At 37.4% G+C, this 22,398-nt stretch overlaps 1 protein-coding gene across 4 annotated transcripts in view; it reads right to left on the bottom strand.

The window, feature by feature from the left end:
* Positions 1–22,398, bottom strand: part of COG5 (component of oligomeric golgi complex 5) — a 385,795-nt gene that overhangs the window by 325,233 nt on the left and 38,164 nt on the right. For all 4 annotated transcript variants that reach the window (XM_072653056.1, XM_072653057.1, XM_072653058.1 and 1 more), the window contains 2 exons: positions 8,327–8,381; positions 8,172–8,241 (listed from right to left, as the gene is read on the bottom strand). In XM_072653056.1, coding sequence (XP_072509157.1) covers positions 8,172–8,241; positions 8,327–8,381 — 125 coding nt within the window. The remainder of the gene's footprint in view (positions 1–8,171; positions 8,242–8,326; positions 8,382–22,398) is intronic.

Here is a 22,398-nt window from a genome sequence, read left to right as displayed (position 1 = left end):
AAGGAGTGACGAGAGTGAACAGCAGGAGATACAGGGCACAAGGGCATCTTGTTCCATGGACTTGAAACCAGGCATCATAGCAGATGCAAACTGGAGTGAGCTGAAGTCCAGTTCTTGCTCTCTATAAAGGAAGGCACTAGGAGGAGTTTGTTACTCTACCCTCCAGTCCTCCAAAAAGAGGAAAGAGAAGACTGAGGGAGGTGGTGTCAAAGCTTTATTTAGCAGCATGGTGATGAGATGAGAAGTAATGAGCTTTCTATGAAAGGGGCAATTTGTGCCTTAGGAATTAAAACCAAGCGAACAGCAGATGCACACAGGTGTCGCATGGAAATAGCATTGTGTGGTAGGAGACATTCTGTATCACATCATGAGACCCAGCCTTGCCTTCATAATGACCACTCATCACCCCTAAGGCCAGATTATCTCATCTTCAGTTCTATGTCTCAGCTTCTCCTTCAACTCTCTGGGCTCAAACGTCCCCCTCTTCCACTTCCAGAGTGGGATACTGTTATTGAAGATAACCATCTCATAGAGGGTAAGTATCCTAATGTGTTCATTCATTCCCCTTCTACCAAAGGTACATAAGGTCCTTGGTCTCAACAACAGAATTAAACCTTATTCTCAACCCCTTTTAATTCTAATAACCTTCCCTCTGTTAATTGCTTCCTATTTACTGGACTGTAGTACCATACTAAGTTTTATTCCAGCTCATTTTTATTCTGCCTTTATTTTTTTCAATGTGCTTCATACACATAATAATTAGTTCCCCTTCCAGGATTAAAATTCCCTTTTCATTCCCCCCATCCTAATCTCTCCCCTCTATTGTTTTTATCCCATTATTTGATATCCCTCACTTATGTTGAGAGAATAAGAAAATTACTAGCTCTTCTCTGGTCACCTATGGATTTGCTGGGAGTATATTTCTAGCTCACCTAGTTTCTCACCTTCCCTCTCTGCAATTATGAAACTTCCTACTATGGTATCCATTCCACCAAAGAGACTGCTTCACTTATAGAGGATAACGGGATTTAGCTGAAGAAGTATTAATTCAGTTGTTCCTCCTTCCTTGTTTATAATTTTTAAAATTTGAGCTCCTTAACTCTTTTTGGCCCCTTGATGATCCCTCTTTGCTTTTTCTTATATCTTTTAGTGCATTTAAAAAAAAATTAACACAAGAAAGTTGAATTCCTTAGTGTTTTGTTAATAACAATACTTTCACATCTTATGTACCCTCCTCGTATTTCTCGTTTGGGGTGTTGGCAAACCAACTATTCTGCTCCTCTATAAGATTTTTAATATTTCTGGAAAAATAATTCTTTTGTTCATCTCCACCTTTTTTTAATGATTAGGTTAAGCTAATAGTATGTTATTTTGTGTTTCAACTTGGGCGTTTCAGTTTTGAAGAATATTCTACTGCCTTCAAACTTCCAAAATCTCTGGCTTGGGCGTGTGTGTGTGCGCGTGCGCAGGCACAAATAGGCACTTAATACATGAATTTATTTCATGAGGTTTTTACCTTGTGCATTGTTTGTCTCCTTATCTTGTGGATTCAGCATGAGTTATTCTCTATCTGATGCATAACTTATTTTTCTAAAGTTTTTAAGTTTCAAAGATTTGTAAAAAGCAACTGCTCATCTTGCCAATCACAAGATCTATTTTTTAGTACAATATGAAATTCATTATCATGCATACTATCAAGATATTTTTTCAACTTTATTACAAAACACAGATCTATAAAAAATACAAGAAAAAACATCCATTATTTGTCCCTAAATGTTAACTAGTAAGAATTTTTTTAAGAAAGTAAAGAAGTCTTTAGTAAAAAACTGAGAAATTTCTATAAAGATACAATAAAAAACATTTTGCCAATACATATAGGTAAAAATATAGGCAGGACAGATGTGCTCTCTCAATTCATATTCAAAACATATTCTAAAATCTAAATACAGAATTGAATAAAATAGCTGAAGATAAATGAAATACCATTTTAACAATTTGATAAAAATATGCCACCATCATCGTACATTCTCATATAAAAACAATCAGCATCTTACAGAGAAAAAACTCTCCAAGTTTTCTTAAATTATTAGTTAAATTAAGTATCTGGTTATACTAGAAATAGGCTACAATAATTCGTTCTGAGAAAAATTCAACATCGTATGGGTCTTGATAATACCTCCTGTCACGGAGAAAAAACAGTGCAGCCCCATAACAAGAACTCTAGTGTAGAATTAGTGAGGTGCAACTAATCCTTAAATGAAATCAAAATATTATTTCTTCATTATCATCTTCTTATTAAGTAATGTGTTTAAAGAAAATAGAATTTAGAGATTAAATTTTTCTGCCATGGTTATATTATGACTCATCACTGAAAATCTGTTAACTGAAGAGCCAATGAAAAGACTATATTAATGAGCCAAAAAACATGTCAATTTTTTAATGTCCATGTGGATCATTTAATCAAGTTCAGAGAATCATGTAGTGCCATCAAAAAGCATTAGGACCATTATCTTTGACTTGACTTAATCATAAAAAATCAATTAATATCTTAAATGGAAATAAATCTCAGTGTTATTATGTGGTTTTTCGAGGCATAAAAACTCTGAAAAAACATCCAAAACATGAAATTTTGTGTGTGTGTCCTGGGCAACTAAGTGGTGCAATGATTTGAGCATCAGACCTGGAATCATGAAGATCTGGACAAGTCACTTAACTTCTGCCTGACTCAGTTACCTCATCTGTAAAATGGGGATAATAAAAGCATTTACTTCCCAAGCTTGTTGAGAAGATAAAATGAGATAATATTTGTAAAGGGGTTTGTAAACCAAAAGTACCATATAAATACTAGTAATTGTCATTACATATTTAGTTTATTATATAATCCCCACAATTTACTATGTGATCCCCACAACAACCTTGTGAAATAGGAGTTATTATTATGCTAATTTTAAATATGAAGAAACAAGTGACTTGCCCGGAGTCACACAGAAAGTAAGTTATAATCATAGATTTAGAGCTGAAAGGTACCTAAGAGGTCATCTAGTCCAACCCACTCATTCTACAGATGAGGAAACTGAAACCAAGAAAGGATAAGTGATTTACCCAAGTTCACACAGGATCCAACTCTAGAGTCAATGCCCTTTCCACTCTACCATACTGCCTCCCATGGTTGTGAAGCAGGATTCAAATTCAGGTCCTCCTGACTCCAAGTTAATGCAACTATTTGTCTCACCATGAAGAGTACAATTATAAAGGGTCAATATTAAAATATGATTTCATAATTTTTTCCAAATCTGTTTTTAAATTTTATCAAGTTTTCTCAAAAGAAACATATACAGAAAATTTATTCACAAGTTAAAATAACAAACATACCAAAGGCAACAGGTAATAAGTAAATTTCTTTAGTATAGAATGTTACAGTGGCTTATATCAAATCCTCTGTTTTGATATATAATGTTTCTATGTTCAAGCATGTAATAATGATATTTGCCTTGCCATGGTTTGAGAAACAAGGGAGATAAAAGTAGTTAAAGATTTATGTGAATAAGTCATTTAAAAAAACTACTAAGTTCCTAGGATTTCTAGGACTGGACTCGTGGATACAGCCTGCTGCCCTAAGATTCACCTTAGGTACATATTGGCTATATAACCCTGGGGCAAGTCACACAACCTCTGAGTGCTCCAGTTAGCTTTCTAAGTCTGTAAGCTGCTAAGAAGGTCCTGATCTGCACTGAAAAGAGAAGTTCATCACCAAGTGCTCCCCACAACAATGATATCAAAAGTCTGATTTTAAAAAAACAGCAAAGAAGTAACTTCAATTTCACTAAAATTCAGATTCTTTTTTAAAAACAATACTCTACTAGACTGTTACAATTATAGCAGTTAACAGAAATTCTCAGAAAATGGAGGATTTTGATTAAGAATAACTTCTATAAGGGGGCTGAGCCAAGATGGCAGAGTAGAAAGACGCACATATACTAGCTCTTACCCTACAGCCCATAAAATACCTGGAAAGAAAGACTCTCAACAAATTCTAGAGCAGGAGAAGCCACAGAAAAATGGAGTGGGGGAGATTTCTAGCCCAGGGTGACCTAAAAGGCCAATGGGAAAAGTCTGTCCCATCAGACTCAGAGTGGAGCCCAGCCTAGCCTTGGCCTCGAGGCACCAGGAGGAGCAAGACTGAGTAGGCTTCAGGGACAGAATCTCCAGAAGCAAGGCAGATCCCTCAAGCTACAGGCACCAAATGTCAGTGAGAGGGTTTTTCATCTGACTGACTGAGAAGGGAGCAGGGTGTCCCCATAGCTCTGGCCTCAGGTAGCTGACGAAGAGATAGCAGTGGGTAGAGGCTCCCCAAGCAGGCAGCAGCCCACATCCATTCTTGAAGGCCTCATCATAAAGCTAGTAGGGGATCAGCCCCCTGGGGCAGCCATGCCCCACCTGAGCAGCTGATCCTAATCTAACACTGCCCCCTCCTAAAGACCCTGGGGGAATCAAGCAGCTCATCTGAATCTCAGCCCCCAGCACTGGCTTGACAGAACTGGAAGTGAAGTGGTTTTGGAGAGAAAACTACTACTTGAAGGCTCTGGGCGCAAAATTTTCTTCTTGCTCCCAGACCAGTGTACAGGCTTGATCGTGCCACCTTGGAGGAACTGAGATCTCACAGATCCCCAGAGTATACCCTACTCTTGAAAAAGGACCCAAAAGTCAAGTAACTGGCTGGGAAAATGCCGAAAAAAGGGAAAAACAATAAGACTATAGAAGGTTACTTTCTTGGTGAACAGACATCTCCTATCCTTTCAGATGAGGAAGAATAATCCCTACCATCAGGGAAAGACATTAAAGTCAAGGCTTCTGTATCCCAGGCATCTGAAAATAAGTATCTAATGGTCTCAGGGCATGGAAGAGCTCAAAAAGGATTTTGAAAATCAAGTAAGACAGGTGGAGGAAAAAGTGGGAAGAAAAATGAGAGAGATGCAAGAAAATCATGAAAAGCAAATCAATAACTTGCTAAAAGAGACCCAAATAAAAGCTGAAGAAAATAACACTTTTAAAAATAGGCTAACTCAATTGGCAGAAGAGATTCAAAAAGGCAATGAGGAGAAGAAAGCTTTAAAAAGCAGAATGAGCCAAATGGAAAAGGAGCTTCAAAGAAAATAGTTCTTTAAAAATTAGAATGGAACAGATGGAGGCTAATGTCTTTATGAGAAATCAAGGAATCACAAAACAAAACCAAAAGAATGAAAAAATGGAAGATAATGTGAAACATCTCATTGGAAAAACAACTGACCTGGAAAACAGATCCAGGTAAGACAATTTAAAAATTATGGGACTACCTGAAAGCCATGATCAAAAAAAGAGCCTGGACATCATCTTTCATGAAATTATCAAGGAAAACTGCCCTGAGAGTCTAGAACCAGAGGGCAAAATAAATACTGAAAGAATCCACCAATCACCTCTGAAAGAGACCCAAAAAGAAAAACTCCTAGGAATATTGTGGCCAAATTCCAGAGTTCCCAGGTCAAAGAGAAAATATTGTAAGCAGCTAGAAAGAAACAATTCAAGTATTGTGGAAATACAATCAGGATAACACAGGATCTGGCAGCTTCTACATTAAGGGATCAAAGGGCTTGCAACATATTCCAGAAGTCAAAGGAACTAGGACTAAAACCAAGAATCACCTACCCAGCAAAAATAAGTATAATACTTCAGGGGAAAAATTGGTCTTTCAATGAAATAGAGGACTTTCAAGCATTCTTGATGAAAAGACCAGAGCTGAAAAGAAAATCTGACTTTCGAACACAAGAATCAAGAGAAGTATCAAAAGGTAAACAGGAAAGAGAAATCCTAAGGGACTTACTAAAGTTGAACTGTTTACATTCCTGCATGGAAAGACAATATTTGTAACTCGAAGCTTTTTTCAGTATCTGGGTAGTTGGAGGGATTACACACATACACACACACACACACACACACACACACACCACACACACCACACACACACCACACCACACCACACACCCACACACCACACACATAGACACACACCATGAGAGAGAGAGAGACAGAGAGCACAGGGTGCATTGAATAGGAAGGAATCATATCAAAAAAAAATAAAATTAAGGGGTGAGGGAGGAATATATTGGGAGGAGAAAGGGAGAAATGGAATGGGGCAAATTATCTCTCATAAAAGAGGCAAGAAAAAGACTTTTCACTGGAGGGAAAAAGGGGGGAGTTGAAAGGGACAACGTGAAGCTTACTCTCATCATATTTGGCTCAAGGAAGGAATAAAATGCACACTCATTTTGGTATGAAAACCTATCTTACAATACAGGAAAGTAGGGGAGAAGAGGATAAGAGGGTGGGGGGGATGATGAAAGGGAGGGCAATGGGAGGAGGGAGCAATTAGAAGTCAACACTCTTGGGGAGGCACAAGGTCAAAAAGGAGAATAGAAGAAATGGGGGACAGGATAGGATAGAGGGAAATATAGTCAGTCTTACACAACATGACTATTATGGAAGTCATTTGCAAAACTACACATGTATAGCCTATATTGAATTGCTTGCCCTCTCAATGGGAATGGGTGGAGAGGGAGGAAGGCAGAGAAGTTGGAACTCAAAATTTTAGGAACAACTGTTGAGTATTGTTCTTGCATACAACTGAAAAATAAGAAATACAGGTAATGGAGCATAGAAATTTATCTTGCTCTACAGGACAAAAGAGAAGATGGGATAAGGGAAGGGAAGGACGTCAGAAGGGAGGGCAGACTGGTGGTAAGGGTAATTAGAATGCTCAACGTTTTGGGATGGGGGAGGGGAGAGATAGAGAGAAAATTTGCAACTCAAAATTTTGTGGAAATGAATGTTGAAAACTTAAATAAAAAATAAATAAATTGAAAAGATAAATTCTATAATTAGAAAAATATAAAAATACCAAAGGCATCCATACAAGTGTAATTTTAAGAGTACAGAGTATGGAGCTGTTACCCATCAAAGAGTTTTTCAATTACAAAATGAAATTTAACTACTAAATCTCACATTTAGCATTTTCTAAGCTTGTATATACTTTTTCTCAATTTAAAAGGAGAAAAGGACAGAATTTGGTGAAAGTAAAATATTGAGTCAAGATTTAATTTCAAATTTTCAGAGTTTTTTTTTCTTTCTTTCATTTCCAAAACCCTAAAAAACTTTATTTTTCTTCCACTTCCATCACTTTCCAAATCTATTCCTAAGGATAATTTTCATGATATTAACATAAACAACATCTGAGAATTCTACACACCTATAATAGCTTTCATTTCTTGATCCCAAGTCATATTTTCCAATATATTGCTCCCAGTTAAATCAATCTATCAACAAGTATTATTTAAGAGCACGTTATATACCAGGCACTAGATGCTGGGAATACAAAGACAAAAATCAAATAGCCTCTAACTGATAACATGTACATATTTAGGAATATTCAAAATACATACAAATAAATACAAGGTAAATTTTGGAGGAGGAGTGCACTAGCAGCTGAGAGCATCTCACCCTAAGCAAAGTTCTGAAGGAATAAAGGGATTGATTCTAAGAAAGGTTCACTCCATGTCTGGAAGACAGGTAGTACAGAGGGAGACAATTCCAGTGAACCTCGACTAGGCGTTTCACATTATACTCAGAGTACAGCAAAAATATATAAGAAATTAATTCTGATCATTCTGTCAAGTCCTTCACATAATTTCTCTACTTAATCATTGGCTATACTGAATTTTGGTACATAAATCATCATAATCTTCATTGTAGTCTGGTTTGCTTATTATATTCAGTGTGAGCACTATAAAATGAATTGACCAATACAACTGACAATTGACCATACATAACAATGTGTGTGTGTGTATGTGTGCATGTATGTGTGCATGTATAGACAGATAGACTGCACATACAGCAAAAAAGGAATAGGATCACCTTACTTGAAAGATTATTTGACTATACCATTTTTTTGCACTGGATATCTCAGCTTTGAGAAATGCATATTATTTCCCTACCTCTATAATCTGTTTTTATTCCACGTTCATTAAAAATCCTTTTCAAATAACCTTAGTCTTGTGCCTTTGTCTATTTACCACTAATAATTCAAAGTGGTTAAGAATTCTAAACAATAAAGAGAGGAAAAATTTTATAAGACAACTTACCTGAAGCCTTGCCAATTGTGCTGTGCGTGCTACTATCTTGTTGTATGGATCAACAATTTTAGCTTTAATCCTGTTAAAAAATAATAATGTTTTAAAAGAGTAGAGTATAAAAATGCCATGTTATTATTCTCCTATGATCTTGAACAACAACATACCTGTCAATAGCTCCCTGGAGGGCCCCAATTCTTGTCTGCATCATTTGAAGAACACCTAGAAAATAATAACATTTTACATTTACTTTACAAAGTAAAAGACAGATTTGAAAGGAAATGAGAATGGAGATAAGAATTTTATTAAAACTTGGGGAAAAAAATAACCCATGGATCCATTATACTTCTCTAGGTAACACAAAAATAGGACACAAAAAGGTTTTCATTTTAAAATTGTAAATCTTTGGTGCTCCAACAGATCTATGATTAGGTACTCCCTCCACTAGTTCAACTCAATTTCTCATCTTCACAGAATCACAGAATTGAAGTTAGAAGGAACCTCAGTAGTCATTTAGTCCAATCCATTACTGGAAGGAATTTCCACTACAATAAACCTGACAAGTAGTCATTTGAGCTTTATTTGAAGATGCTTAGAAAGAGAGCAGCAAGGTGATACTGTGCATAGAGTGACATAGAATGGCAAACTTTGCCATTTTCTTTGCCAAAAAAAACTGAAAATGGGGTTACAAAGAGTTGGACACAACTGAATAATAACAAGGGAGCAGAAATGCCACCTCCTGAGGCAACCCATTCTACTTTTGGTTAGCCCTAACTGCTAGGATATTTTTGTTGACATCATTTTCTGGTTCTGCCCTCAAAGACCAAGATCTAGCTAATGAGCCCCCTGAATCTTCTCCAGGCTAAAACTCCCCTAGTCCTTCAACCAATCTTGATATCACATGGACTCAAGGCCCTTCATCATCCTAGATGCCCTGGATTAAACAACGTAGGAAATGATAATAGTCAATGTCAATTTAGGGGTTTTAAAAAATATATATTTCAGCGAGTTTAAAGAGGTTTAATAAGATGTTATTGGGTGTTGTATGTTTACATTTTATTCTTTCTGCTAATTTGATTTTCTTCTAATTGATCTTCATTATTGCTCTAACAAGTTGCTGATGTAACAACTGATTCAAAACTGATTCCTACATCAAAAACCAATCATTTTGTGACTATTAAATAAAATCACCCTTATTTTTTGTAATGTTATTCAATACTATGTCTAGGATTTTCCAAATTTCTCCTTGAAGAAACTTACATAAATATATCAAGTAATTAATAACACAATGTGAAGCAGATTACTGCACTTAAGATAAAGACTAGATAGCTATAAATCAGAGAGCATTTCAAATGTACATTTACAAACCTACTCTGTTACAAAGAAAATTATTTAACCTTTTCTGACATATATTCAGATGATGCAAAAGTAATATATGTCAGATTTAGATAAAATACATATTTATGAAGAAATTCTTAACCAAAGAGTAAATAACCTCATTACATTAAAAAAAGAAAGAAACTGGGGCAGAGCCAAGATGGCAGAGTAGAAAGATGCAGATACTGCACCTCCACCCACAGTCCATAAAATACCTATAAAGAATGACTCTCAACAAATTCTAGAGCAGCAGAAGCCACAGAATAATGGAGTGAAGGAGATTTCCAGCCCAGGGGGACCTGGAAGGGCAATGGGAAAGGTCTGTTGCACCAGACATGGAGCTGAGCCCAGCCTTGGCACCAGGAGGAGCAAGACCAGAGCAGGCCTTGGGAGGGGAATCCCCAGCAGCAGCATCCCCAGCAGAAGTGGAGGTTCTCAGATCCCGCAACCCACAGACGCCAAAGGCAGCTTCAAAGTCAGCGAGAGGGCTTTTTCAGATGGGCAAGAAGGAAGCAGGGACCCCTCCCAGCTCAAGCCCCAGGCATTGGCAGCAGAGGCAGCAGCAGCTAGCATCCATTGTTGAAACTCTCAGCTTAAAGTCCCTGGAGGAATCTAACAGCTGATATGAACCTCAACCCTGAGTGGCAGCCCTGCCCTTCCCCTAAAGCCCCTGGAGGAATTGAACAGTTGATCTGAATCTCACACTGACAGGCAGCCTGGCCCTGGGAACCCTCCCCCTAAAGCCGCTGGGGAAACTGAGCCGCTGATCTGAATCTAAGCCCTGAGTGCTGGCAGGGTGGAACTGGATGTGACTGTGGAGAGGGAATTCTACTTCTCGCAGCTTCTGGGCAGAAAAGCTTATGGTTGCTCCCAGACCAGTGTGCACACTTGATTGTGCCACCTTGAAGGAACTGAGATCTTACAGGTCCCCAGCGCATACCCTACTCTTGACAAAGGACCCAAAGTCAAGTAAATGGTTGGAAAAATGCCCAAAAAAGTTGAAAAAAAAATAAGACTATAGAAGGTTATGTTTTTTGGTGAACAGTTATTTTCTCCCATTCTTTCAGATGAGGAAGAACACTGCTTACCATCAATGGGAAGACATAAAACTCAATGCTTCTGCATCCCAAACATCTAAAATAAATATGCAATGGTCTCGGGCCATGGAAGAGCTCAAAAAAGGATTTTGAAAATCAAGTAAGAGAGGTGGAGGAAAAACTGGGAAGAGAAATGAGAGAGATGCAAGAAAATCATGAAAAGTGAGTCAGTTTCCTAAAGGAGACCCAAAAAAAATGCTGAAGAAAATAACACCTTTAAAAATAGTCTAACTTAAAAAAAATGAATAAATAAATAAATAAATAGGCTAATTTAATTGGCAAAAGAGGTCCAAAAACCCAAAGAGGGGAAGAATGCTTTACAAAGAAGAATTAGCCAAATGGAAAAGGAGGTTCAAAAACTCACTGAAGAAAATAGTTCTTCAAAAATTAGAATGGAACAGATGGAAGCTAATGACTTCACGAGAAACCAATAAATTACAAAACAAAACCAAAAGAATGAAAAAATACAAGATAATGTGAAATATCTCATTGGAAAAACAACTGACCTGGAAAATAGATCCAGGAGAGACAATTTAAAAATTGTAGGACTACCTGAAAGCCATGATAAAAAAAAAGAGACTAGGCATTATCTTTCATGAAATTATCAAGGAAAACTGCCCAGATATTTTAGAAAATCAGAGGGCAAAATAAATATTGAAAGAATCCACCTCTACATTAAGGGATCGAAGGGCATGGAATAGGATATTCCAGAAGTCAAAGGAACTAGGACTAAAACCAAGAATCACCTACCCAGCAAAACTGAGTATAATACTTCAGGGGAAAAAATGGTCTTTCAATGAAATAGAGGATTTTCAAATTTTCTTGATGAAAAGACCAGAGCTGAAAAGAAAATTTGACTTTCAAACACAAGAATGAAGAGAACCATGAAAAGGTGAACAGCAAAGAAAAGTCATAAGGGACTTACTAAAGTTGAACTGTTTACATTCCTACATGGAAAGACAATATTTGTGACTCTTGAAACATTTCAGTATCTGGGTACTGGGTGGGAGTACACACACACACATGCACACACACACACACACATACATAGAGACAGAGTGCACAGAGTGAATTGAAGAGGATGGGATCATATCTTAAAAAAAAAAAATGAAATCAAGCAGTGAGAGAGAAATATATGGGGAGGAGAAAGGCAGAAATTGAATGGGGCAAATTATCTCTCATAAAAGAGGCAAGCAAAAGACTCATTAGTGGAGGGATAAAGAGGGGAGGTGAGAGAAAAACATGAAGTCTACTCTCATCACATTCCACTAAAGGAAAGAATAAAATGCACACTCATTTTGGAAGGAAAACCTATCTCACAATACAGGAAAGTGGGGGACAAGGGGACAAGCAGGGTGGGGGGGATGATAGAAGGGAGGGCATGGGGAGGAGAATGCAATTCAAGGTCGACACTCATGGGGAGGGATAGGATCAAAAGAGAATAGAAGTAATGGGGGACAGGATAGGATGGAGGGAAATATAGTTAGTCCTATACAACACAACTATTATGGAAGTCATTTGCAAAACTACACAGATTTGGCCTATATTGAATTGCTTGCCTTCCAAAGGGAAGGGGTGGAGAGGGAGGGAGGTAAAGAAGTAGGAACTCAAAGTGTTAGGATCAACTGTAATGTTCTTACCACTAGGAAATAAGAAATACAGGTAAAGGGGTAAAGAAAGCTATCTGGCCCTACAGGACAAAAGAGAAGATGGAGACAAGGGCAGAGAAGGATGATAGAAGAGAGAACAGATTGGTCACAGGGGCAATTAGAAAGCTTGGGTTTGGGGGGGGAGGGGATAAAAGGGGAGAAAATTTGTAACCCAAAATTTTGTGAAAATGAATGTTAAAAGTTAAATTAAAAAAAAAATTCCACCAATCACCTCCTGAAAGAGATCCAAAAAGAGGAACTCCTAGGAACATTGTAGCCAAATTCCAGAGTTTCCAAGTACAGGTGAAAATATTGCAAGCAGCTAGAAAGAAACAATTCAAGTATTGTGGAAATACAATCAGGATAACACAAGATCTAGCATCTTCCACATTAAAGGATCAAAGGGCGTAGAACATGATATTCCAGAAGTCAAAGGAACTAGGATTAAAATGAATTATCACCTACCCAGCAAAACTGAGTATAATACTTCAGGGGAAAAAACAGTCATTCAGTGATATAAAGGACTTTCAAGCATTCTTGATGAAAAGACCAGAGCTGAAAAGAAAATCTGACTTTCAAACACAAGAATCAAGAGAAGCATCAAAAGGTAAACAGGAAAGAGAAATCCCAAGGGACTTACTAAAGTTGAACTGTTTGCATTCCTACATGGAAAGATAATATTTGTAACTCTTGAAACTTTTCTCATTATCTAGGTAGTTGGTGGGATTATACTTATACACACACACACACACACACACACACACACACACACACACACACACAAAGAGAGAGACAGGCAGACAGACAGACAGAGAGAGACAGAGAGCACAGGGTGAGTTGAATAGGAAGAGATCATATCTAAAAATATAAAATTAAGGAGTGAGAGAGGAATATACTGGGAGGAGAAAGGGAGAAATGGAATGGGGTAAATTATCTCTTATAAAAGAGACAAGAAAAAGCTTTTTCAATGGAAGGGGAAAGGGGGGAGGTAAGAGGGGAAAAGTGAAGCTTACTCTCATCACATTTGGCTCAAGGAAGGTATAACATGCACACTCAATTTGCTATGAAAACCTATCTTACACTACAGGAAAGTAGAGGAGAAGGGGATAAGCAGGGTGGGGGGAATAATGGAAGGGAGGACAAATGGGAAGAGAGAGCAATTAGAAGTCGACACTCTTGAGGAGGGACAAGGTCAAAAGAGAAAACAAGAAATTGGGTGGAAAAAGGATGAAGGAAAATATAGTGAGTCTTACACAACATGATTGTTATGGAAGTCATTTGCAAAACTACACATATACTGAATTGAATTGCTTACCTTCTCAGTGGGGATGGGTGGGGAGGGAGGAAGAAAGAGAAGTTGGAACTCAAAGTTTTAGGAACAAATGTTGAGAATTGATTTTGCATACAAATGGGAAATAAGAAATACAGGTAATGGAGTATAGAAATTTATCTTGCCCTAAAGGACAAGGGAGAAGATGGGGATAAGGGAAGGGAGGGGTGGCAGAAGAGAGGGCACATTGATGGAAAGGGCAATCAGAATGTAAGGTGCTTTGGGGTGGGGAAAGGGGAGAGATGGGGAGAAAATCTGGAAGTCAAAATTTTGTAGAAATGAATGTTGAAAACTTAAAATAAATAGTTTATTAAAAAAGAAAAAAGAAAAAAAGAAATCCCTGAAAAAGAAAATCTGTCTTATTACATACAAATATGTAATGAAAAAGTCTTAGTTTGAATTTCTATGCATTATTCACCTACACAACACCCTCATAATTACAATATTAATGTATTAAATTACGGATTTTGAAACCCTCAGTTAAACAAGTTAAATAGCATAATAAAACATAAAAGATAATGCATCATTTACCTACTATATGAAAATAACAAAACTATTATTTTTACACAATTACATTTTAGCATTAAATAAATCAAAACTCAAAATTTACTTTGTTTCTTTAAAAGATACTTTTATATCTATTACTATTCAAACAATATAATCAAATCACTTGTATAGAAAATAGTGTTTCTGGCCATGAAATGTAATTACTGTTCTTCTAGAGGGATTTTCATACTAACAAAATCATAGCTCCTCCAAATACTGATGGATTATATTATTAGTAATAATATTATTAATATTATTGTTAATAATGATAGTTCATATTTTTGTTTTAATGTTTACTAAGAATTTTTCTCACAATAACACAATGATATATGTAGCATACTGAGTTTAAGTATACTGACCACATAAATATTTTGCTTTACATTGTTCAAAATAAACAGAATATGTGGAATTTTGGAATAATATCATTTTCTTCTTTATTTATTTATTTATTTTTAGATTTCAACATTCATTTCCACAAAATGTTGAGTTCCAATTTTTCTCCCCATCTCTCCCCTCCCCCCACCCCATAACACCCTGCATTCTGATTAGCCCTTCCCTCAATGTGTCCTCCCTTCTATCATACCCCACCCTTCCTTTATCCCCATCTTTTCTTTTCTTGTAGGGCAAGATAAATTTCTGTACCCCATTACTTGTATTTCTTATTTCCCAGTTTTATGCGATAACAATTCTCACTATTTGTTTCTAATACTTTGAATTCCAACTTCTCTCCCTCTCTCCCTCCCTACCCATCCCCACTGAGAAGGCAAACAAGTCAATACAGGCTATACATGTGTCATTTTGCAAAAGACTTCCATAAGTCATGTTGTGTAAGACTAACTATATTTCCCTCCATCCTACCCTGTCCCCTCTTTTTTTTCTATTTTCTCATTTGACTTGTACCTCCCCAAAAGTGTTTACTTCTAGTTACTACCTTTTCCCATTTGCCCTCCCTTCTATCACGCCCTTCACCCCACTTGTCCCCTTCTCCCCTACTTTCCTGTAGTGTAAGATAGATTTTCATACCAAATTTAGTGAGCATGTTAATCCCTCCTTAAGCCATATGTGAAGAGAATAAGCTTCACTTTTCCCCTCTCACTTCCTCCCTTTTCTCCTCCATTGGAAAAGATTTTTCTTATCTCTTGTATGAGTGCTAGCCTGCCCCACTCCATTTCTCCCTTTCTCCTCCCAATATTTTCCTCTCACACCCTTTAATTTAATTTTATTTTTTTATGGATATCATGTCTTCTGATTCAACTCAACCTGTACTCTCTCTATCTATATGTGTGTGTGTGTGTGTGTGTGTGTGTGTGTGTGTGTGTGTGTGTGTGTGTAAAATCCCTCCACCTACCCAAATATTGAAAAAAGTCTCAAGAGTTACAAATATTATCTTTCCACACAGGAATGTAAATAGCTCAGCTTTAGAAAGTCCTTTATGATTTCTTTCCTGTTTACCTTTTCCTGCTTCTCAATTCTTATGTTTCAAAGTCAAATTTTCTATTCAGTTCTGGTCTTTTTATCATGAATGCTTGAAAGTCCTCTCTATCACTGAATGACCATTTTTTTCCCTTGAAGTATTATACTCAGTTTTGCTGTGTTGGAATTTTCTATATGAATCTAAACTAAACGTATTTAGAAGATTAATCATCATCTTCCCCTCAAACTTGCTCCTTCTTCAAACTTGCTTTTTTCTCACAAGAGCTCAATCATCCCTCCAACCACTCAGGTTTGTAATACAGAAGTCATTAATTCTGTCCTCTCCCTCACTAGGCTAATCCAATCAGCCTCCAAGACTTGTGAATCGTATATTCACAGTATCTCACAGCTGTCTCCTCTTCATTCACATATCTACTATCCAGTTTCATTATCCTTATCACCTCAATAATCAGACTTCTGCAACTGACTCATCACTGGTCTCACAACTTCTAGTCTCACTCTGAACCTGACCATTTTCCACACAACTGCCAAAATAATCTTCCTAAAGCACAGGTCTGACCATATAATTCCTCTACTTAAGAATCTTCAGTGACTCCCTTCTGCCTTTAAAATAGCAGTAGACTTCTCAGATCAGCATTTAAATTCCCGAACCAAAGAAATTTAAGCCTACCTTTCTGGGCTTATTTCATACTAGTCTTTTTTACACTTTCTGGACAATTAGTCAATTTAATAGTATTAGTAGAATTCCTCTCCCACCTCTAAAGCTCTATACAAGGTGACCTCTTCTACACTTAAAATATATTCAATACTAATGTTCTCCTGGGATTTAGTGTATCAAGAGTCCTGTGAGGAAGCTACTGGTAAGAACATGTAATAGCTGCTTTTCATAAATAAAAATAGCTTTTGTCTTTTACTATAATTCTGGTTTTAAACATTATAGTACTGTATTGGTGATGGATTAATTTAGTTGAAATGGTCTACCCATGACACAAACTGGGAGGAACAACTAGCATGGTGGATGACAGTCAGGATTAAAAGAAGATCCTGACAAGCTATAACCACAGAATACAATGAAACTGAGTAGAGATGAAGTTAAAGCCCTATCAAAAAAATTAAATTCACATGGATAAAATGGAGACCATTTATCCAAATGGCAATTTGCCTGGAAAAGATCTAGGAATTTTTGTGAAAGGCAAGTTCCATGGGAGTCAAAATTAACATGATCTTTGATTGAACTAAAACACAGTGAGTATCCAGGTCTAGTTGTCAATAATAGTTCTGTTGGATTCTGACCTTGTCAGAAAATCTCTGCAATATTCTAATTCATTCTTGAGATACATGTTAGTAATGACATTGATAAGCAGGAGGGCATCCAGAAGAGCCAACTATAGTTGGTTTCCAACTATGCTTGGCCTCTGAAGGGCCAAGGTATATGTAGACTGGAGAAGAAATGACTTGGTAAGTGTAGGAGACATGACAGTTGTCCTCAAGTGTGTGAAGGCCTGTAATATGGCCCTAGAGAATAATTCTAAGAGCAATGGGCCCAGGGTGGGGGTGGCAAAGAAGTAAACTACAGATTGATGTAACAAAACCACGAAAAAATAGAAGGAGTAGCCTTGGGACACAGTGAGTTCCCGCTCACTAGAGGTCTTCAAGAAAAACCTCCATTCAAGTATAATGTAGTAAGCGCTCCCATATAGGTACAGGTTGGACTAGGCAGCCTCTGAGGTCCCATGTGTGACAGATGTCCTTAGTTTCCTTCAATACTTGCTTTTCTGATCCCTCTAGTCCCTAGTGTCCTCTCCTTCCTCAAATTACATTGTATTTTATTACTTGTTTACGTAGAGCAGCCTCTAGCAGAATGTAAATTCCTAGGAAACACTAACAGCTGTTCCTTCTTATTTTACTGTTTCATTTGTCTACCAATGGGCTGCCTTACATTTACTCTGTGCTTAATAAATCCACTGAATTTTTTAATCAGTTAACCAAGTAAAAAGCCTTTATTAAACGCTTACTAAGTGCCAGGTATTATTCTGGGAAAGCAAAGATAAAGCAAAAAAAGCAATTCTGACACATACTTTGATGAGTATGAACTGTAAAAACTAGATTGAGTCCTAAACATTCCAGAAACTCTTCATTGAGAGCTACAGTCACTCAATAAAGATTTGGTACAGCCATTCACATCAGAAGAACCTGGCAAATAAAACAGTAATATATAATAATAAAAAATAAATACAGCTCAGATTAGGACATGCAATCAGATGGACAACCCAGGGAGTTAATCTTCCAGAATATACTTCTTAGGCAGGTACTATTAACTGGGTCCAGAACTTAATGGGAGAACGAGATTAAGCCATATTGCATTTCAGAAATTGATGAGACCAACCTGCTCTATGCCACAAAAACTCATCATTCAAAAACCAATATTCTTCCAATTATACTTTATGGCTTAGAATCATGAAAAACCACAATAAAAAAATCAGAATTAAAGGTAACCTGAGGGGAAACTGAAAAATCCATTTGAATTTTTTAAGTAGGCTAAAGTAGGCATTAAAAAAACATCAGAGACATATGTGATGAGAAAAAAAGACGAGCCAGTCATACAGTAAAAGTAATGAAAATTAATCCTGAGTATTGCCCTGGTCTCCACAAAACAGTAAAACAAGCATCAAAAAATCTCCATTGCCCTGGGTATATCTTCTAGAAAAGATTTAAGCAGGCATGGAAAAATCGCACAATGAGAATGGACTAATGGTTTGTAATCTATACCAATGGGGGAATTACCCACACTGATACATCTCATTCATCAAAATACTGACCAAGTTGAGTCCTTCAAGGACTCAGTAAATTTTCCAGACAGCAAAAAGAGCATTGCATCAAGTGTCAGGAAACATGGCTTCAGATTCTGCCTCCATGATAAGTATGAGTGAGGGAAGTCACTTAACTTTATGGGACCTCAGTTTTCTCCTCTGTGAAATCAGAGAGTTGAACTACATGACCACTGAGGACCTAGCTAGAGACCGATAATCTTACAGGTTTGGGTTTTTTCAGATGAGATCTGTGATTTCGCTAGAATTACCAAAGTACTCCATGGTTATAAAACTCCCTCTAATCCACGGCAAATCAGCAACAGTTCTGTAAATTATAGTCTTAGAAGGCTTTCTAAGGTACTGAGAGATTAAATGTTCTGAAGTTTATACAGCTAGTACATATTAGAGGAAGATTTGAATGTAGGTCAGGATTTGCATAACTGACAAGACCAAGAGTTATTATCAAATTTATCATTTATGATAAGCAGCCTAATTTTATCTGGATAAAACAACAACAAAAACTCATTAAAATGCCATGCAGTAGTCAGAACTGGATTTAGAGGTAGAGGACACAGAATCCTAAATCTGCCACTTGCTGTGTAACCTGGGCCAAATCACTTACCTGCTCTGAACCTCAGGAAACTACTAGGAAATTAGATTTTATGACCTCTAAGGTCCCTTCCAAACCTTAACCTTGACACCTTACTGTCTGTCATCTCCACATTCAATCTGTTGCCAAGGCTGGTCCAAGGTGTCAAACAAAATATAATAAGAATTACTTATAAAAATGAAAGTGCTCAGGCACCCTTTGCACTAAACTCACTGAAAACGAGAGAAAGGCCACTTTAGTAAGAGACAGACATTATCTATGTTATCCAAGGGATACATGAGTTAGGTAGAGAACCTAAACCAACTGTAGTCACTATTAGTTACGACAGAAAAGTCAATCATTACAATAATTCAGTCTGTCAGTCAATAAACATTTATTAAGCTCCTACTACACTCCAGGTACTATGCTAAGTGCAGGAGATACAAAGAAAGGCAAAAGATAGTCTCTGCCCTCAAAAAGTTCACAATCTAATGGGGGAAACAACATGCAAACAACTATGTGCAAATACACTATAAACAGAAAATAATCAACAGAGGGAAGGCACTAAAATTAAAGAAGATCAGAAAAGGCTTCCTGTTAAAGGTGGCATTTTGGCTGGGACTTGAAGGAAGCTAGAAGATAGAGATGAGATGGAGAGCATTTCAGGCATGGGAACAGCCAATGAAAATGTCCAGAGGCAAGGAATGAAGTGTCTTATTCAAGAAACAGGAAGGAGGCCCGTGACAGTGGAATGAAGAATATGTGGTAAGGATTATGGTATAAGAAGCCTGAAAAAGTAGGAGGGGACTAGACTATGAAGGGCTTTGAACACCAAAGAGAGAATTTGGTATTTAAACCTGGAGGTAACAGGGAGCCACTAGAGTTTACTGAATAGGGAGTTGACAAAGTTAGGAAAATCACTTTGGCAGCTGAATAGCAAATGGACTAAAGTGGCAAAAGACTTGTAGAAGGCAGACCAGTCAGCAAACAACTGCAACAGTCCTGGTGCAAGCAGATCAGGGCCTGTACCAGGGTGGCGGCAGTGTCAGAGAAGAGAGGGGGGCATTTGTTATAAAGGGAAAATGGACCAGCCTTGGCAACAGATTGAATGTGGAGATGACAGACAGTAAGGTATCAAGTACAACACTCAGGTTGGGAGCCTGGGTGATGGGGGGAGATGGTACCTTCAACAGTAATAAGGAAGTTTGAGAAGGCAAAGTATAACGAGTTCAGGTTTGGACATGGTGCATTTAAGATGTCCACCAGACATCCAATTAGAGATATCTAACAGAGACTGAAAAGTGAGGTAAGGAGAGAGATTAGAGATAGATGAGTAGATTTGAGAATCATCAGTATAGAGATGATAACTGAATCCACAGAAGCTGAATGGGATCAAGAGAAATAGTGTGGAGGGAAAACAAGAGAGGGCCTAGGACAGAGTTCTGTAGAATAACCACTATTGAAGGGCATGACCTGGATGAAGATCCAATAAAGGAGAATAAGAAGTGGTCTGAGAAACAGAAAAAAATGAAGTTCTAAAAACCTAGCAAGAAGAGAGCATGAAGGAAAAGAGGATGATCAATGGTGTTAAAAGTTTCAGAGAAGTCAAGAAGAATGTGAACCAAGAAAAGGACACTGACCTTGACAATTAGGGATTTTTGCTAACTTTGGAGAGAGCAGTTTTGGTTGAATGATAGGGTCAAAAGCCAGACTGCAGAGAATTGTGAAGAAAGCAAGGAGAGGAAATGGAAGTACTTGTGGTGGACATCCTTCTCAAGGAGTTTAGCCACAAAAGAGAGAGAGAGTTTAGCCACATATGGAATGATACTGGAGATGGATGGATCAAGCAGGAGTATTTCGAGGACAGAAGAGACATGGGCATATTTTTAGGTAGTATGGAAGCAATCAGTGAACAAGGAAAAATTAAAGATAAATGAAAGAGTAAAGATAACAGAGGAGGCAATCTGCTGAAGGAGAGAGGATGGCATGGGATCACTCGCACAAGTAGAGGGATATGGCCTTAGCAAGGAAAAGGGCTACTCCCATCTCACAAGATGAATCATGTGAGACAGGAATAAAAGAAGAGATAGTAGCAGATGGCAGGGAGAAAGGGAGCACTCAGTGAATAGTCTCAGTTTTTTTCTGTAAAATATGGGCAAGATTCTCAGTTGAAGGGGTAGGGGTGGGAAAGCCATAGGAAATTTGAGGAAGGATGAAAAGGTTTGGAAGAGCCATGGTGGTGAGTAGGACAGTGAGTTAATAAGGGAGGTGTAGTAGGATTGCCTTGCAGCATTTAGGGCTCAGTTGAGGTGAAATAACATAAATTTGTACTAGATCAGTCAGCACAGTTTCATGACTTTTTTTTTCCTACCTTCATTTAGCAGCACCTAATGGTAAGGGAGTAATGGACTCATGAGAGGAAGCCAGTGTAGAGCTGAAATGACTCACCATGAGATCAAATGAGGAATGCAGGAGAGTGTGGCTAGTACAGGATCCCATTAAAGACTTGAAGAGTTGAGGAACTAGAGAGCAGGGTTCAGTATTGGAAGGTAGTGGGTGAAATATAAATTCAAAAACCTGATCAGACAAGGGAATTTCAGAATTCATGAACATGGAGGTGATATATTTACAGGTGATGGCAAGATCAAATGATTATCTTTGAGTGCGGCTGAAGTAGGGGAAGAGTAGGTCATGGGAGGAGTGGGTTGAGGAACTGAATGGTTACGGTATTGAAGGGAGTTTCAATATACACTGAAGTCCCCTAGTATATAGTGAACGGGTGGGGAAGAGAGAAAATTGCGATCCAGATACTGAACTTTCTGAAAAAGAAAGGGGAATTTTCTGGACATCTGATGAGGATTGTACGAATCTCAGAGGAAGGAAGGCAAATAATTCTTCAATAATTCTTTGTGGATGGAAAGAAATGCCATTATGGAGAATCCATATCTCTATGGTTCACCAGAGGAAGTATATCTTCATCTCTTTTATAACAATTCATTCACATTAGTTTATAACTCACTGGTCACGTTTTCTGTAAAATATCTTTTAGTAACTATGTTTTTCTTTAATTCTAAAGAATTTAAGAAATGGCTTTCTTAGAAATTACAAAACCTTTTCTTTGACTAGGAAGTAAACTTTTGGTATAAATAATATTTCTATGATCTAGGTATAAAGACTGATACCATAAACAAATTAGGAAGCAAGGAATAGTGTATTTGTCAGATTTATAGAGAATGATGAAATTTATGCCCAGCAAGAGACAGAGAACATTATGAAGGGCAAAATGAATAATTCTGATTACATTAAATTGAAAAGTTTTTGCACAAACAAACCCAATGCAACCAATATTAGGAGGGAAGCAGAAAACTCAGAAAGAATTTTTGTAACTAGTGTCTGTGATAAAGGCC

Source organism: Notamacropus eugenii, chromosome 3, assembly GCF_028372415.1.
Source record: "Notamacropus eugenii isolate mMacEug1 chromosome 3, mMacEug1.pri_v2, whole genome shotgun sequence".
NCBI classification, from domain to species: domain Eukaryota; kingdom Metazoa; phylum Chordata; class Mammalia; order Diprotodontia; family Macropodidae; genus Notamacropus; species Notamacropus eugenii.
The sequence above is the reverse complement of the archived record's forward strand: the minus strand, read 5'-3'. Positions and strand labels throughout refer to the sequence as shown.